At 32.8% G+C, this 19,897-nt stretch overlaps 2 protein-coding genes and 1 long non-coding RNA gene across 9 annotated transcripts; 1 reads left to right on the forward strand and 2 right to left on the reverse strand.

Annotated features, from left to right (window-relative positions):
• Positions 1–157: 157 nt before the first annotated feature.
• Positions 158–8,081, forward strand: LOC126866201 (cAMP-dependent protein kinase type I regulatory subunit). 5 transcript variants are annotated; one of them, XM_050619527.1, is made up of 6 exons: positions 191–339; positions 5,038–5,194; positions 5,541–5,850; positions 5,946–6,212; positions 6,290–6,493; positions 6,618–8,081. In XM_050619527.1, exons 2-6 carry the CDS (start codon positions 5,183–5,185, stop codon positions 6,788–6,790), a joined length of 966 nt encoding a protein of 321 aa, XP_050475484.1. In that variant the 5' UTR covers positions 191–339; positions 5,038–5,182; the 3' UTR covers positions 6,791–8,081. The 5 variants fall into 5 exon arrangements, with proteins under 5 accessions (XP_050475481.1, XP_050475484.1, XP_050475486.1 ...); XM_050619528.1 differs by lacking the exon at positions 191–339 and adding an exon at positions 2,139–2,626 and having other exon boundaries at positions 5,134–5,194; XM_050619526.1 differs by lacking the exon at positions 191–339 and adding an exon at positions 2,140–2,626.
• Positions 1,467–2,058, reverse strand: LOC126866223 (uncharacterized). Its single transcript, XR_007689814.1, has 2 exons — positions 1,964–2,058; positions 1,467–1,890 (listed from the first exon to the last, which is right to left on the reverse strand). It is a non-coding gene; the product is annotated as an uncharacterized LOC126866223 (long non-coding RNA).
• A 393-nt stretch (positions 8,082–8,474) lies between the features above and the next one.
• Positions 8,475–13,930, reverse strand: LOC126866179 (leukocyte receptor cluster member 8 homolog). Of its 3 annotated transcripts, none has more exons than XM_050619442.1 (6): positions 13,545–13,884; positions 12,596–13,002; positions 11,320–12,497; positions 10,905–11,238; positions 10,602–10,809; positions 8,475–10,002 (listed from the first exon to the last, which is right to left on the reverse strand). In XM_050619442.1, exons 1-6 carry the CDS (start codon positions 13,688–13,690, stop codon positions 9,840–9,842), a joined length of 2,436 nt encoding a protein of 811 aa, XP_050475399.1. In that variant the 5' UTR covers positions 13,691–13,884; the 3' UTR covers positions 8,475–9,839. The 3 variants fall into 3 exon arrangements, with proteins under 3 accessions (XP_050475399.1, XP_050475400.1, XP_050475398.1); XM_050619443.1 differs by having other exon boundaries at positions 9,828–10,809; positions 13,545–13,683; positions 13,766–13,930; XM_050619441.1 differs by having other exon boundaries at positions 9,828–10,809.
• Between the last annotated feature and the right edge of the window lie 5,967 nt (positions 13,931–19,897).

Here is a 19,897-nt window from a genome sequence, read left to right on the forward strand (position 1 = left end):
CTATGCATCGTACAATGAATAATATAGATAAATAACCATGTGAAAGATATTTTAAAATTCTTTATATAAAAAAGATTGAATTATCAAATGAAAACTGATATATTCGCAATATTTATGTCAAGAACGGAATTGTTGAATAGGTATTTGCTATAAAGTGTCAACTTGTGCATCAATATGGCGGCGAATCTCGAGGAAGAGCAAAGTTTAAGAGAGTGCGAGGAATACGTACAGAGACACAATATTCAACAAGTTTTAAAAGACTGTATAGTGCAGCTGTGTGTGGGGCGTCCTGAAAATCCCATATCATTCTTGAGAGAATACTTTCAAAAACTGGAACGGGTACGTATTGAATCATGTTCTGCTAAAATAACCTCAGATTCATTATTCTTTACTGGTTTCATCACTACTAATAAACTACTGATGTTGTTCACTAGTTTTTTTTATGTATTTTCTTTTATTGTTCAGATAACTATTCATATTGTGATTATACACAGCTGAAAAAAAATATCAATTAAAATGCTAAGCTGCATGTGTGCAGTAAGGATCTGTCAAAGGACAGATAAGAGAATAAATGGATCTGTACAAGGACAGATAAGACAAAATAATATCTACACAAATCAATATTAATTACTTGATTTTATTAATACAGAATTGCCAATGTTAATGGCACTTTCATAAATAAAGTCTGTAGTATTATCAAAAAGTTATCTTGATCAATACAAATAGAATGGTACGCACATAGCATATACATAACTCTTTAAATGTCACTTTATATTCTAGGAGGTTTACAAATAACATTTGCTGGGATATTGTTCTATATAATTAGTCATTAGAACAATTAATATCAGTATTTTAAAAAATAAAAGAATTATGTTCAATTAATGAATCTATTCATTACGTAATGCAAATCCATTTTATATAATAGGTATTTAGTCGTTACATATTTGGAAACAATATTATAATCATTAAATTTCTTTTCTTATGCCATTTAATCATTAGCACTTGCATTTAATTTTACATACTTGTTGATTTTCTATATTGATTTATCTATTTTTCTAAAATACTGGATTCTAACATCAATGTTTTTTGGAGAAAGATTCTATGTTGAATGCACACATAATTTTTAACATTGTAATAAATGCCGGAGACTGTGAAGTATTTTTAATTAAACAAGCAACCGTTCAAAAGTTTGCCGTTACGTATGACTTAAAATATGATATAAAATTCGAATCGTTTATCGTTCGCGATCATAATACTTAATTTTGAGATTTACGTAAAAAATATTATATAAACATCTCCTTTTTAAGCCTTAACTGCTGTGATGTGATTTAGATCGCTAGTAAATAGCGATAAATAATCAGCGAAGGAAGGGCTCTACAAACGACTGACCTTGTATTATAAGGGTATCAAAGGTAGTTAGTGAGAAGTAAAACGCTCTGATAGGAAAATGAAAAACGTATATATAGTATGTTTGTCAATGATTTGATTCGCATCAGACTAATAAGTTAATTTGAATTACATACTTGGCGCCAAATGTATTTATTTAAACGCGTCCACTTCGCTAGTTTCTTTCGGTGGGGGATACTAGCCAGTGGTGGGGATAGCGTTCAATATTACCAGTCATAAGAACCTTAATTCCGTTACTTTTGTCAACAATTATTTCTAGCATTTGTACGGTTGATATTATCATTTTCTTTAGTTTGTCTTTTCATTTGCAATAAAAAACGGAATGTCTTTACGCAGCCGTATCTTACATAGCAGTCCTGAATAATACACATATCTTTCCTTGGAGTTCTACAGCATTATCCTTGACATTAAGATTTTCGTATCTCCGTAAACAACGGCAGGACATTTAGCTGAGTTCCCTCCTTTTACTGCGTCGCAGCAGCGCTACATAGCAGAAAATGATCGATAACGTTTTCCATTTCTGAGTGAATTACGCGATCATTAAACAAATATGTACATCCACCGTGGAAATATGAGTCACAAAATAAGATGCTCGTCATCGGTTCCTATCCCCGCGGATGTATACACGTATCGAAAGAGACGAGGTATGTGCAATTGTAGGGGCTGCTCTAAATATAGCACATGCTCGAAATATAACGAAGCGCGCAACCTTAGCCAACAACGATGAAAGCGGTGTAACGCGTTGTCCTAGAAAATGTGCGAAGCGCGCTACGACAATGCGTTTTAAACAGGCAACGCCGGAAGTATTGTTGTTGTTATCCATTGAATCCTCATCTGTCAATGAGTTACCCATATCAATCTGATTCTGAATCAACGAAAATTCGACGCACATCATATGGTATATCTACCATCTGGCACGCGGCGTCGACTTTATATCAACTACAACGAAAGATCGTGTCGCATTAATCGAATTTGGCGAGACCTTAGAAAATTCCGAAGCGGCGCGCGGTAGACGTGGTAGCGCGCGATCAGCAACGATTGTGGCCGTGATTTGTGCATTACTCTCTTTCGCTTGCCAACCACTAAGAGAAACTTTACTTTTGTGATACAATTATTTGGCTGTGAGACGACGAGTGTTAAAGAATATACGCGTAATCGGGTAAAAATTACGTGTGCACGTGTATTGAATATCAAGTAATATCGACAAATAATGTACGAGGTACGGTCGCGAATATCCGATTTTTTATAAGATTTATGCGTAGTGATGAATTCTGAAACACTTCGAATCGCATCAAATATGCACATATGCACACTTCGAATCATTTCGTATGATTCGATACTTCAACTTTTAAAAGTGTTGGTAAATCTTGAATCGTGAGTCTTGATAGATCTTGAGTCCTTAAAGTTTGGATATGCCTTGAGAGTTTTGATAGGCATTGAAGAACTGCAAAGACTGGAAATTTTCGCGAGTATTCGATGTTTTATATCTTCGATAAATTATATTTACAATTTCTTATATTATATTTTATTTATAATATTTAAAATTTATGAAATATTATATAAGATATCGAATGTCCAGTAAGTTCCCAAAATTTATTGAAACTTTGAAGAGTCTGATCTAATGGAATTATAGCGTATCACGATTCGAAACTTACCAAAATTTGTATCAGTTTTAAGCATCGAATTATATTCGAAGTGGTTCTAATTTTTATAGTATAGAAAACTTCAAATTGCTTCAAAAATGAGATTCAAATATCCATCATTATTCATGCGTGCATTTTATGCGTTCTAATATCTCTCCATATAACTTCTTGATTCTTAAATGTATTATTTACTGAGCAAGAGGCAATCTAAAGTTTATGCTTCGGATATTCACTGAAGTTAAATCGCTTTGCTATAATGATTATTAAGAGTCTTTACTGCGCACAATGGAATTGACTGATATAATATTTTGCAATTTCTATTATGTAATTATTGCAAAGAAATAAATGTGAGATATCCATGGAATTTCATCACAGCTTATTAAAAATAATCGGATGGCATATTTGTGAACCTTTTTTCTTTATAATATAACACACGTGATATTTTATTGTTCGAACGTCAAATGGATGCCATTCCAGCACGTGCTAGGATCACTGACCAACTAATCTTCATTATTTTATTGTTCTTTCGTGTGCGATAATACACTGTTAATTTGGAATTCATGTACATTCATAAAGGAGTATTTTAAATATAACATGTACACACACACACACACACACACACACACACACACACACACACACACACACACACACACACACACACACACACACACACACACACACACACGTGCGCTATTTCTTTCTTTAGAATATTTGTCTTATTTTTAATTGCATTTTATATTAAATCTTTTTATTAATAACAGTTTTGTTTGTTTAAGCTATAACATTTTATATTAACTATTTTTTATTAGAAAAATTTTGTTCGTTTAATGTAACTTATGATCAATAAAAAATAAAATATAGTGAAATAAATGAATGTGCAAATAGATGCTATTATGAATTAATGTTGACGAATTTGATATGTATTATATGAATATAATAGAGGCGATTGATATAAAGAAAAAGAATAATAATATAATAAATCATACTTCATCTTTGAAGAGAAAGATTTCTTATAACCAATTAGAACAATAATTTCGCTAATAATATTTATTTGGTATAAGTTGGCATTTTTTTATTGCAAAGACGTAATCATTCTAAATATTATGATTTAACGAACTAAACTAAGTATTGCGAAAAGACGAATGATTCTCAATTTATTTTTCTGTTTCTAGTCAATTTTGATATTCAAAAAATCTTTCTTCTTAATTGCTATTAAATTTTAATAAAACATATGTATAACGGTAAAATTAATACGACTCTAAATAGTATAAAAATCGTGTGGTGTCGGCAATTGGTACAATGTTTTCGTCTTATATTGCGCATTTACGAGGAGGCACTCATCTGCAAAAACATCAAGTGACCTATGGCATTATTTGTTTACCTTTTTATCGATGTTCGTCGTCCATAGGCGGTATAATAATATTTTATCCAAAGGCTTATATAATTTTACAATAATCGGTTTACTTTTGGTAGATAGGGAGCGATACCTAAGTACAGACGTATTCAATTATGGGAATTTGTAATCTTCTCTATTTCTTACAGAATTCATTTTAAAAAGTACCAAGTGTTGGCTTCTTTATCTCTCTGATATATCCCGTTGCCCTTTGTCATTGTAATGAAATAATTTTTGGATCGATAGATTTGATGTTGTTTATCATTACAAAGACATGTAAATGATAAAAATAAAATACATTATTAATCATTTGCCACATAAGGTGTTTGTATTAACTACAGAAAGAGTGAAAAAAAGAAGAACCTTGTTGACATATGAAAGTAGTTGCTGTGGAAAAAATGACTTTACATAACATTTGCTGTGATCCAGCCAGTACAAGTTACCCATGTTTTTAACATATACATACGTATATACCTAGGAAATTAAGAGTACATGATTTCATTAAAGGAAGGGCACAGTAACGTGTGTTGCGCATGTCTAAGCAAAATTGACTTATAAAAGCGGCTTGTTTTTCTTACGTGACTCTTTCAGGGTTGTGTCGTTCGTTTTGGAATAAATAAATAACGCAAGCGAAAACAAGTTTTTTTTTGTTGGTTTTAAAAAAGAGCATCGATCGATTGCATATAGGATCGAAGATAGTAATTGCAAAACACCTAGGAGATCATCAGCTTTCGACATGGTGCAACAGGCAAGTAGAGCAAAATACGTGAATAGTGTTGAATCTTATGATCGATAATGTTCTTTAATTACCCGTAAATGTAAACAAATAAAATAGGTACAAAAATGAAACCATCGCTTGATCGAGTAATCAAGTATTTTCACCTTCTCTGAATATCACTCAAGAGTAAATTTATATTACATTTCTTTTTTCCCCTGTTGGATCGAGTTTCGAGAATCACCAAGCTCAAAAGATGGTTTCTCCGGTAACCTAATTCCTGTTAGCAAAAGCCTAGATACATAGGTTGCGTAACTGAACGTAATGTCATTGGTTATCATCTCGATGAAATTGATCGACTTTCGCTTTTTGATTTCAGGAGCAGGCTCACGATGCTAAGCAACAGATTGCGACCAGTCCAGAGGATACTGAGGACATACCTGCTGGACAGCAAGGTCCTCAAGTTCCGAGGCGAAGAGGAGGCATCTCCGCGGAACCGGTCTCTGAAGAAGATGCGACAAGTTATGTTAAAAAAGTTGTGCCCAAGGATTACAAAACAATGGCTGCCTTGAGTAAAGCCATCGCAAAAAATGTCCTCTTCGCTCATCTCGACGAGAACGAACGTTCTGATATATTTGACGCCATGTTTCCTGTCACGTTTTTGCCCGGAGAGGCAATTATTCGTCAAGGTACTAAAAATAGTATTAGGTTTAATTATCAGTCGCCGAGAAAATCGTTAAGCGAAACTAGCTTACGTCGAATATTTTTTGTTATACATTAATAGGCGACGAAGGTGACAACTTTTATGTAATCGATCAAGGAGAGGTCGAAATCTTTGTCAATGGTGAACTAGCCACGACCATAGGAGAAGGTGGAAGTTTCGGTGAACTTGCGTTGATATATGGGACTCCACGTGCTGCGACTGTTCGAGCAAAGACGGATGTTAAGTTATGGGGTATCGATAGAGATTCATATCGCAGAATTCTCATGGGCTCTACAATAAGGAAACGAAAGATGTATGAGGAGTTCCTTTCCAGAGTTTCAATTTTGGGTAACTAACGTTTCATGTTTCATAAGAACGTGCCAGAATCACTGATTCTTATTGTATAAAATTCCTATTATTTTTAGAATCTTTGGATAAGTGGGAACGGCTCACAGTAGCCGATGCTTTAGAACCGGTGGCATTTGACGATGGTGAGACAATAGTTCGGCAGGGTGAACCGGGTGAAGATTTTTACATAATCGTCGAAGGCACAGCTGTTGTTTTACAGCAACGTTCAGAGGGTGAAGAATTAGCGGAAGTCGGTCGTTTAGGACCATCTGATTATTTCGGTACGTTCTCGTTCTTTCGAATGATCATTAATAGTTATGCAATTTAATGATAATAGAGTAGAGAGAAAAGTAGAGAGATGAGTGAAAAAAAATTGTCTCAACAACAATGTCCTATTTATTATAGGTGAAATTGCATTGCTATTGGACAGGCCGAGAGCAGCGACTGTCGTGGCGCGAGGCCCTTTAAAATGTGTGAAACTCGACCGAGCAAGATTCGAGCGAGTTTTAGGTCCGTGCGCGGATATTTTGAAACGCAACATCACTCAGTATAACAGTTTCGTGTCCCTATCCGTATAAATTGTCGTACCAGTGACATTATCAGCCATCCTGGTTTCTTTTCATGAAAGTACGTTTCAATATTAACATTTTTTATTTGAGTAATAGCGTAAGTAATAACCGTACTGTTTCGGCTAACGATACTTGTGTTAAGAATTATATATGTTGAATTATGCACGACTATCTGTTAAAATTGTATGATGTGGCATGAAAACAACTTGATATCATTTTATACAATGTTGTATTTTTTGAGTCTAAATTTTAATAGATTTGGAATTGAAGATCTAAAGTATTTTATTCTCTTTATAAATCAATAAGATAGTTGTATTATTATTAGATAGTTAAATAAATATAGCACGAGCAATTCTTTTAAAACTTTGTGCGTAGTGTTATTTTTTTGTCATTGTATTTGTTACATAAGTAATTTTTATGCTCATTTTATCAATCTATGCAATTAACACATGCTTCTGCAACGACATATATAATTCTTAAAACACAAACTAAATAATTAGAAATGTCGTGATACATCAAGTTATTACGCACTTTGTAATTCGCAATGCTGCGATATAGAGGTCGAATTTTAGCCACTTTTACACGAACATATTTTCCGAGAATGTACGAAATCCGTGAAAACATTTGAAAAAATTCGATAAATCTATGCTCCATTTCACAAAATTTTTCGACGATGTTTGATGGAATGAATAAAACAAAATGTTGTTTTCGTTATTGAATTTTCGGTTTCAATTTCCATTGCGATACTGTTTTTATTTATTTTGTCGGACTTAAAATGAATTTAATAGTTTTTACGATATGTGAGATAGCTAGGATTATTATATGCATTTCACGACGTGGTTAATTTATACACATGCTTGTGTATGATTTGAAAAAAATATATATATCTATACAAAAAAACATTTAATTTAAATATTTGTGTAACAATGAATTAAAAAACTAAAACTTAGCTGTAACATCGCACAATTTTATTGGCGACTTGTGCACAAAAACCGAACCGATCGAAAAAACTTCGCATTAAATAACTGCATTGGTTGCTCATACTATATTGCATTGTAAACGGATATTGTAATCAATAAAAAGAACATGTTTTAATTGTCAGGAAACTAACTTATAAAAATATATTTTATATGCAATTTCCGTATTTACAATGTAACAAATAATTGCAACAAATCTGTATTTTTTCTAATGAAATATTTACTTTGGCGTTTATATAATTTTCTCTGAGCATTTCCGTTCTTGTATCACATAATAAAAGTTTTACTTTTCCGTGTAATTGAAATAAATTTTATATATATTATTTCATTTTTATGGTGAAATAAATATTACGTTATTGTGATAAATATAATTGTGATATAAATTGCGTGATAGCACGCAATATTGATATAACTTCATTGTCTCTGTGTAGAAATTTAATAAATACACAGAGAACAGTTACACCAAAGAGATCTTACTTTTTAGTCATCAGATAAATCCTTTTGAGATAAAAGAACACATCAAAAGATTTGAATGACTGAAGAGGATTCATTGTGCATCGTGTAAAATATGATTACTTCCATTTATGATTGGAAACAGATTTACATATTGACTGCCATATTAATATCTTCATAATTTTTAACGACATCGAGGAAAAAGGTTACAGAATTTAGTAAGTAATTATTTGTGGTTTAGTAATTGAAACATGAAATACACATATAATATATTTTGTATTTATTAGTAGTAAAATCACGATTTGCATTTAATTTAAATCTATTAGGTCTCTAACATAACATTAGATTAAGAAGTAATATAATATCCGAAAATTAAATAATTTATTACGTACAACACTATATTCGCACGTGATCGTACAATGAAAAATGTCCGTCTTTTCTCATTTAATATATCCTTGCATCTCGACACTTGAGAATTGATAATAGACTATTAAAGAAAAAAAACATTGTCCTGCGATAAATATTTAAAAAGATAAAAATAATCACTCTTCACACGCGAGAATGGCATGATTTGCCAATATGCATTTGTCCCGTTAGAAGTTCCTATAATTCGATTGTTGAACACGTTAAGTCGAGTATTTTCTCTTTCCCTTTGTACAGATGTTTCGTGTGGCTATTACCACCGAGCCGTTCTTGAACCGCCGAACCGAACTTGAGATCTTTCCGACTTCCTTTCTCTTCCTTCTTCGTCGACGAGTTGTCGAGCATGCCAATATCCTTTTAAACTCAATACATTTCTTACCAGAAAGCCCTTCATAGCGATTGCGTATATTTAATACGTTCATTAATTCCAATTCCTTACTATTTTCTATCATAGAAACAATCACTGTATTTCTATTCACGCGTGCTTGTGAATCCCCAATACGAAATGTCGAAGTTTCCCTCTCGAAGTGGCGACAAGATGTAGATTCTTGCGTAGAGCAAAAGATTTGGCTAGTGGTTAAAAAATCCCAACTCCTTTCAGCGGACAGTATTTAGAAAAAGATGCTTAGAATCGTCAGACACAAGAGTAAGAACACGTATAATATATAACATGAACTAATTTTGGAGAATCGATCGATCACGATCGAAGGAATTTGAAGTTTTGACCAAACGAGAAGTGTTTGTTTCCTGAAGATAATTTGCTATCGTCTCCTCTCTCTTTCTGTAATTTACTACAAGCCTCGGCTTCATACCGAGTTTTATTGAGGTAGTTGCAGACGACTTTAAAACGGTCATCCTAATTCTTTTGTACAATTCATCAGCCTGTATGTGGATTCTTCGCTTGCGCCGGGGCTGAGATTGAGACACGTATATGTACAAATTATTGCGGGGAAAACTTTCATTTACAAATTGTTGCTCGACTGTGTGGCGTCGATCAACGAAGAGAACAATGATTAGGGGATGGTAAGAATCAGTAGCAGATCAATGTGTAGTTAAATATATGCACATGCATATGCATATGTATGTGAAGTGTACATATGCATATAATCGGGAAACATATGCATATACACACACAGATTTGTGCCTATGAATGTGCACGACAATGGTTTTCGTTTATATATCTTCCACCAAAAAAATGGCTTTTTTTACCAAGCACCTACAGAACCACTGCTTGTCTTGCAGTCGATTAGATGTTGTTCAGGATCAGCATAAACCAACCCCAATTCATTGACAAATTCATAAAACTTGTCCAAAGATTCAAAGGCCAATTCTGCTACGACGAAATCAACCGCCAAATTTTGCCGGTAGCTAAACAGCAGAAGAAATGTATCGTTAGATAATCGTGCAATGGACATATACACAAAGTATATATACACACACATATAATATACATAATACAATGAAAATAAACAACAACAAAACTAGTCATTTTTCAGCTACGATGTCCTGTAACAGAAATCTATGTATAATTATAATTGTTAAAAAAATTATTTGCAATCTTTCACTTCCTTTGTTCCTTTATATACATGAAATAATGTTGGTCCTTACGAAAACTAAAAATAAATTATTTCTTACTTTTTGTACCTTCGTATATATATATTTCCGTTAAATTTATTTATAGAAATATATTTGAAGATCGTTTAAAAAATTAAAAAAATTCGTTTTTTGGTCATAAAAAATTGCAAAAAAATTGTCAAATAAGATTATAATACTTTAAAGTTAAATGCTATCTAACAGTTTACCAATTGAATGTACCTGTTAATATGAAATTAGTTATATTTTTATCCATTATATTTCTTAGCGTTATCATGATTAATTTTTGTAAAAATGTTGTATAGAAAAATATTGTTTGAAGATAATTTGTCAAGTAGATATAAATGATTACTTCTAAAGAGTCTAGTACGTACGACTTTATCATGCTCTTCAATGCATTCTTGCGTTCCCTTGCAACAAACCAATCCATTAAAAAGGCTGCCATCCTCGGAGCAGAAGTGTATAGTTTGAAAAAGGCATGGAAGTTTTTCAACCACCAAGCTGAACGCACTTTGAGCGCATGTTTTATACACTCATCATTTTTGTCTTCTACTGATAAAGCTGCTAAAATCGTCGTTAAATCTGTAACAAAAGTATTAATTTTCTTATTCTTATGTAAAAAGAATATTACACTGGTAATGTTACATAATTATACGCATAATGAAATAATTAAAAACCTTGAGTATTTTTTGTGAAAATATAATACAATATTCTGTATGCAATAAATTCACATCGATTTTCTCCGCCGACGTCTTGATATAGCATTCGTAACTGAGTCTGGCACTGGTTGAATTCTTCGTGATCTCCTTTCTCTAGGGCAACACGGGCGTGTGTTTCATACACGTGGACTGTAAATGCATCTCGAATACCTTGGACGGTAAGATCTTGACGAATAGATTTAAGTTGATCACAAGCATATCTATAGTCCTGATCAGCCACCCAGCGTTTCTTGACATGTGCCAAAGAATTTTGGAGTACACTTACCGGTCGAACGGCGGCGGGAGCTGGAGCCTATAATATAAAAGTAAGAAGTATTTTGATAAATTCTACAAACCGATTTCAAATGAATTTAATCGGTGACAGAAATCTTACAGATGTTAAACGTAAATAAGGTTTCTCTATGTCCTTGCATACTCCGACAATGTGAAGTCCAGTAAAATCAAAGTCTGTAGATGAGTCATCTTTAACACCATTGTTGGCTGTCCTGGAAATAGTATCGTTAAATCTTGCAGCACGTTGTTGTAATTTCTCCTTCGATCCTAATTCCTCAGTGTTTCCTGTAGCTAAACCAAATTCTGAATAGAAATGTGATTTCATCTGTTTACTCTTCTTTGTTTTCTTGCTGCTGTGACTCAGTTTGTTTTTAGTAGATTTTTTCGTTTTTAGCGATTTATAATCGTGTTCCCGATCACTAACGTTCGACGACGATGATGTACTACGCCTGTACTTTCGTGATGGTGGGCTACGTGTATTCGAACGCGACCTTGACTTCGATCTTGACCTCGACCTCGACCTGGACTTTGATCTCGATCTGGATCTTGATCTTGATCTAGTCCTCGACCTCGACCTTGACCGTTTGTAATTCACAGAGAGACGCGCGCCAAGCCGAGCCCCAAGAGAAGTGGAGAGACCTGGCTTGCGCAAGCCTCCCTGTGCATTCATCAGCGGATTTGGCAAATTATTTAATTTCAAGGCCGGTTTTTGAGGCTTTATCGTCATAGTCATACGTTCACTATGAATGCTAGGCAATGGTTCTTGGTCCCAGTCTTTTACCCAAAGCGAGCCGTCGTTCGCTGCACGCGTTATCTTTCCTTTTAATATAATCTCAACTTGATCCTTGTCTACTGCCGTTTTGCATTTTTCGTAACACCTGTTTACATAGTTCTTCAAACTGTCAGGCCAATCACCGACTGGGCTGGGATTTGTCACGATAGAGGGTGTACCTACCGCTGGTGTACCAGCACTAGGAATTGTATTATTAACAGTTGTGATAGCAGGTGTAGTAGGAGCAGGGGATTCTTCAGTTGGTGGAGGAGGAGCCACTATTTCACACTGTGCAGGAGGTAAAGGTGGTAATTCGGTCTTTAGATTGGGACCCGGTACGAAATTCGTTGTTGGACTGTTTGCCTGAAAGCTATTGTTGAATTGAGCTGCTAAATTTTTATTCCGCTTACGTTTTCTCTTCGCAGCTCCACTATTGCCAGATGGAGAGAGAAAAGCCAAACCATTCTTTTTGTTATATACGTTGAAACGAATTTGATTATTGTATTCTGAAAAAAAAAAAAAAAGATGAAAACAAGTATTATTTTATATATATTAAATAAAAGTACATTTTCCCTGATACTTTCTATTTAAGAAAAAAACTTACGAGACATATCATTGTGCATGCCATTCCAAGTACCATATGGAAAAGCATTGTACATATACCCTGGATGAGGCTGCATAGATGGTTGTATTTGATTATTGTGTTGTTGAGATGTCTGTACTGATGGGGGTGGTCCAGGAGGTAAAGGAGGAAGTTCAGAGTCATCATCCAAAGACATGGGGGTTCCAGGTACTGGCGGTTGCTGATGTAACTGTTTTCCTTGATTGTTGTCCTGCTGTGGCTGTTGCTGCTGCTGTTGCTGTTGTTGCTGCTGTTGTTGGTGCTGCTGCTGCTGCTGTTGCATCTGCTGTGGAGTAAAAGGTTGTCCATATCCTGGCATCATTGCATGATAGTAGCTAAACGTTTGTCCTTGATGAGGTACACCTTGATATCCTGGTCCATATAACTGCCTATAAAAAACATAAATACGCTTATCAATATATGCAACTGAAGTGCTTAATATTGCAAAAGGTTTATTATTAGCTTTGTCATAACTTCAAAAATTTCCAAATATTAAAATAAAAAGTATCATACAAAAAGTTTTAAAACTTTTATTTAGTATCTACTTGTATTGTGGTGTATTTTATTTACTAAAATAAATAATTTATTATTATTCCAAATTACTTATATTATGTATGTTAATCTAAAATTAGGTCATTACAAAGCGTCTTTTATTCACGTTAATATGTATTATATTACAATACTTATTTCCTAGATGTTCCTTATCCATTCATTATTCGATCGATAGCTGTTTTATGTTAGTTCAAATGCAAATGAAAACAGAAATATCAAAAGAATTGTAAATTAAGAAGATTATATGAAATCATCGAACATTACGTGCATAATACGTTGTTCCTAAACGTGCATATAAGATACTTCGTATTGAAATATCGCGTTATTTTCATTAGTAGAACAATAAATTTGTGGTTAAATCGATGTAGTTGATAATTACCCTGAATATGGGGGAAACATGTTGTGGATATTGCTTGGCGAGGGATATTGCCATGCCATATTCGCCATTGAGCCTATTCCAAGTTGTGGCTGTTGCTGAAATGGCTGCTGTTTCTTCTGCGATGCTGTAGCCTCGCCTTCTGACATACCGAAGAACAAAATCAGAATTGCTTAAACAATTGTACACTTTACGTTCCACTGCCGTAAACACGTTTGCATTACCACGGTTTCTATTGACCAGGGAAAAAAGTTAAAATATTCTCGAGTAACGTTTATCGAAAAGACGCGATTTAGGTTTGATTTATTCACTTTGACAAACTAAAGTAGTGCTGAGATGACGTGAAACGTCTTCAGCCTTTACCAGGTGGCAGCACTATCATTCGAATTCTACGCGCGAATTTTCTCAAGTATACTATAACGGTGTACAAGTATCGTTATAAATTTATTTATTGCGTTTGTATATTTTTTAATATGGAATTATCTTGAATTATAAAAAGATGTGTTACATATATTACATATTGCTGGTTTGTTCAAAGAATGTAGCAGGTAAAGAAGTAAATTTTTTAGGAAATCTATTTGAAATACTAGATTTTTACTACTAGAATTAGAATTCTACTACTATTAGAATAATAGAATTCATCTATGTGTATTCTATCTATCTAATCTAATACATCTATGTGTATTTGTTTACTCTTTAAGTTAGATTTCGAATTATTTACTATTAAATAATTGTTGAATTGTCAAATTGTTCTTGTTAAATAGCATAATTTTATTAAGTAATTATTTCCGTCCTAAAAAAGTACCTCAATTTTAGAGTTAATCTCAAATATGATGATTTTTGAGATATTACTTTTCAAGCAAACCAATGATATATTAGTCCGTTTAATCATTAGATTTTAATGTAAGTGAATGAAATAGAATGTGCAATGCAGAAATTTTCAAAATTACTTTATTCATAGAAATATTCAATAATGATATTTTTAAGGGTAGCCAATTCTCAAACATAATGCACTTGCAAAATTATGAATTTGTTTCTTGTTGTTCATAACCTATATTTTCTTTTATTCTCAAGAAAGCGTGTGGGGGTGTGCATTGCGTGCAAAATGGTCATATTGTACGACGATTTGCTTTGATCTCTCTTTCATTCACCGTCGTGAAGAATTTATAGGAAACAATTGTCGATTGGCTGTTATTTAATGCGGTAGTATAACGTAACGAAACACCTAGGTAGTTTTGCAACGAAATGGTAGAAATGGAATATGGCCTAGCACGAATGTAACCTTATATTCGAAGGATATCGAATGAAGTTGTATGTAGATGTGTTGTTTTTTTCCATGCCGGAACACGACATTTTGAAACATATAAGTAGAAACTGCAGTCCGTTTGATCTCTTAATCCATGGTTAATTATTCTATGATTGAATTTTGTTGCCCCGTTTCACCTGTTTTATCTTTTCTTTCTTTTACGAGCGTGCAATCGATACGAACAATATTCTACGTTTTAATGCTGATCTAATTAACCTATCGATATAAAAATCTTTTTTATCCCAAATACAAATAAATAGTATGCATCATAAGGATCGTAAAGATTTTCTTTTCTTTATGTCACCGCGATTTTGTTATTTAAGGTATTTCCTAAGTCCTTAATCAAGATATAAATAAATGAAAAAGTTAAAAAAAATAAAATTATCGTCATTTCTTCGTATACATTTTTATGCAAAATAAATACTTGCGACTAACATTCGACAAGATGCACTGTGTTACCGTTTTACGAGGCTCATTTCTTGATATTTTTTGGCGCTTCATTGACGTCACCGCAAAGAAATATATTTTCGAAATAGAAAATATCTTGTTACAAATGAATCGATTATGATGCAATAAAGGTGATTGTTTCATCTTGTTTTGTAGATGAAATATCGGATAGTTAATTGATAGATATTTATAGAGGCATGTAGTTCGCCTTGAACGGGTTCTGGACCTTTCTTTCAAAAATATTGTCCAACAAAAAATTTAAAAAGGAATAAAAAAAAAAAACAAAGTCTATGCATAATATTCACAAAGAAAAATTCAATATCCAGAGATAACAGATAAATATCCCCTTAGCTATAATAGAATTTAAATCCTTTTAAGATATATCTTTTTCTTCCTCAAGACGCGTTAAGTATTAAGAAAAATAAAAGAATCATTTATTTCGGCTACAGGATAAAATAGATCTACGACCGTCGTGAAAAACGTAAAACCCGCGACAACATTCTTTTTCCCCTTGAAAATTCATTCCACATGCTGGAAATCAAACTCAACTATCGTTGCTGATTGCATCAGCATTTTCCACTTTCGTTTTTCCATAAACTGCAACCATGTGTAGTGTAGGCTTCGCGAAATCTTATCATACTAGGACAGATTGGTAAGTAATACTATTAGAAAGACTATATATAAAGGAAAAAAGGGAATCATTAAAATCACGTAATTGTTACTTGCATTATCCGTTACTATACAAATATTGGATAGCGTTGTTGTAATCTTAAGCGTTATTCCTTTATATCTACCTAGTTTTACTGCGGTTATGATCATGGTTGCATGTAGAAATGATTTCAAAGTAATATTTATTTGATAAAACGTTTTGCTCAGATACATTAATTTTCGTAACGAAATTATGAAAAGATAGAATTACGCTTCTTTGTGCTCTCGAGAAAAAGCTTCTTACGTGCATTTCCGGTGAGAAGAACATCATCTACTGCTTACGCGAGATTGATTTATTAAATTTCTATAAACTTATAACTTATAATACTTGACAGTGTTTGAATTAAAGGTAATCAAAAAATTGTATTTTCTTCACGTTGTACGTGAAAAATAGTTCGAAGGGAAACAAGCATGGTTTAACATGTAGTCGTGTATGTGTTGTGCTAGATATCGCGATTTTCAAGGTTTGAGTAATAAAATCGATGGATGTTGATCTTGACGTTTACGAGTTATAAAATTCTGTGTTAAAAGAACGTTCGAAAACTCGTTTGAATTTCAGTTATAACCAACAGTAATCTTTTAGGGAATTTATTTTGGTGATTTTTTCTCACTACTTTCCTTCGTTTCATCTGTTTTCGTTTCCTGTGTAGACTTTCCTTCTTCCTTCTTATCGTCCTTTGATTCTTTCACTTTTCCCTTTTTCTTTGGTTTTTTAGTCATTTTGGGTTTATCGATAGGAGGAACTACTTTCGATTTTCTACGAATTACCTTTAATAACAATTATACAAAGGCGTTTTTATAGGTGTAATAATTGATATCGTGTAAAGGTATTTTTCATTAAATGGATGAAAAATTTAATAACATGGTTATTATGTTATATTTTCTTTTACCATGCGTTGCAATAACTGTTTAGTTGTTATCTTTGTTCTGCACCTTTTGTCCCATATTTCCTTTTCTTGCCACCAGATTCGCTGATATTCATTCGTTAACAATTGTTCTATACAAGGACGTTTTTCCCTGCAATATTACAGAAAATATGCCTTGATTATTTATTAAAGTATCAAGAGCGTCCCAATTTAATAAGGAATTTAATAACTGATCAATTACTAATAATCATTAAATTAAATTTCAATTTAATTGAATAACGTACTTTTCGTAAGACGGGGTAAATACTTTAGACGATGTGAATTGGGAAGAAACGATATTATCTGGAATTTTGCAAGGAATCACGGGTGACCACGTCTTCACCTTTGTATCTCCAAACATACTCATTATTCCGAGATAAAAAATTTGATTTTCAAGTTTAAACCTGATGATAATACAAACTTCTTTCCATTAACCTTTGAATAAATAATTAAAAACGAAACGCGATGAAACGACAAACTGTTGAAAAAAAATTATGTGAAACAAACGAATGTTGCACAAATATGAAAAACTTGAGCTGGAAGTTAAAATATCATCGAACTAAAATATCGATACTACGATAGAGGTGAATTTTACCGCAGACTTTATAATGTTTAATTTTTCCCTGTAGTTCAATATGTATTTATCCGTGGAAGAAATAAAATTGACAAGCAAAAAATATTTCAATATTTGTAGAAACTTTTTCTATTATCTATTATTTATATATTTCTATTATGTATTGTATAAAAGATTTTTTATGACGCACGATGATATTTTTATTGCGACCATACTAATCGCAGAGGTCCCAAAATTATTATATACTTTTTTTATCATATACTTTTTTTAGTGGCATCGCCTACTATATAATGTACTAATTTTTTATTAATTGTATGTTTGCAATAAACGTTTTATAATTTTCACATATATTTCCAGATTGATTTCAAATCCTATCGCTATAATTGATAGCGACAATGTCAATGAAATGTCGAAATGTTTTTTATAATACATATAATATGTTCATAGAAATTTTCTATACTAACTATTCACATATTTTTGTGAGTCACTCACACACTGTACGTAATGAAAATAATCTTCTTTTTATTATCTTCTAATTACATAATTATAGAAATTTTTGTATTATAGTTAAGGGATAATCCGATTAACGGCATCAAATTATAACGAATGTTACTCTTATCGAATGTTATGAGTGCAATGAGTTTTATCAGAAGATAACTTATCAAGATTATTAAAACGAGTTGATATATTTTTACGGAAGAAATGAGATCGATAAATTACAGTACGTGTCGCTACACCTTGTCACGTGCCACGTACAATTAGAATGTCACAGATTTCAATAAGAATAACAGTATGAGGGAACATTACGATAAATTAGAATTTCAACGATTCAATGTGAATATCAACGGACAAGGCTAATAATGGGTGAAACGGGAACCGATATAATATTGTGTTTACTCGATAATCAACCTGGAAAACGTTTCTGACTCGTGCTAATAAGTTCAGCATTAGCATCAAGCGAACATGTGTCCCACAAACCTTAACTACACAGGTTTGAATTGCAATTATCGACCTGTATAAAGTAGAGAGTCATTTGTTTCTCTATCGAGTTAATTAATATGTGTCGTGTCTAAATATTTCTTTATAGAGTAGACAGGATATTTCAACGACTGAATTAATATTTTAGTATTTTAGAAATAGTATTTCAGTGTTAATTTTTGCGTACGATTCTTTCTATTTCGATTGCGAGTAATTATGATAGGGCCTATCGAACGTGTAGAGAGTTGACTTCTTCTGAGATCACAGCAACCAAATTATACCTACAGTAACCTAATTAAATATATGCGTAATCCTAAGGTTTTACGTGCAACATACATTTCTTTTTGTAGCACCGAAATTTTTTAGCTTCAATGGTACTAATTAAAACTGATCAATTGGATAATCGTCCAATGATTGTATCAAAATCTTAATTCAAAAAGGGAACTGACGATAAGACGATTCGTGGTTTGGTCGATTCCTTTCTCACCGATGGAAAACATAAAAGAAAGCGGACGTTGTCCTATTCTCTTAATTATCACGACCGTGATAAGGTATTTTCTAAAACAAACGCGAATTGCGGAGTATGACGTTGTCGCTTTCACTCTAAATCCGTCGCCCTACGCATCTGCCAGGCGAGAATCGTAAATTTAACTAGTACGTTAACTTTATCTCCGGCCGTTTAACAATTCCTTGATATCCCAACGAACTCATCAGTATTTCTCGATGCAAAGTAGCAATCAAATCTTATCTGAAATAGAATCGTTCTCAACGAAACACGAATGAATAGATTCCCACTTTCTTTTATGGATAAAATGTCAAGAAATTACATCGACAGATGTAGACAGATAAAATTACCGTTAAAAGCGTTTTAGTGTCGAAAATAATAGTTACTGTTCAGAATTTATAACTTTTTAAATTGCACGTTGGTCTCATATAAAACTATGACTATGTGTAATTTGCATCATTATTTAACATTTATCCCTCTATTGGTATTTTGCTTTTCGGGAACCTCGAACGACACTCGACTGTCCAAAATTCTGAAGGAAATTAAAATACGTTTGGATGTCTACAATATTTCAGTATTACAATAGATATTTAAGAAAAGGTTTAAGAAACTTTACTCTTGCAATTATTTTCTTATATAACAAGAAGACGAAGTTTTAGGGATTTATACGCGTGAGCTGAAACTCAAAATAAACTCATGCTTTCTAAACGAACTTTTAAAAATTATATTTATTTAAGGTATACGAGTCTCAGAAATTGTTATGTACATACAATAAGATCTTCTTATTGTTCAGAATCCAGCTCGTATCTTCTTGTCGCACTTGTCTTATTGTAAGCAATAGACATATGTCAGTGCATAGTATTTTAAAAAGTAAAGGCGAGTGTGTAATTTATTTATTTATATGGAAGTTATCTAAATAAATGAAATTTATAT

Source organism: Bombus huntii, chromosome 5 (genome assembly GCF_024542735.1).
Source record: "Bombus huntii isolate Logan2020A chromosome 5, iyBomHunt1.1, whole genome shotgun sequence".
Lineage (NCBI taxonomy): Eukaryota > Metazoa > Arthropoda > Insecta > Hymenoptera > Apidae > Bombus > Bombus huntii.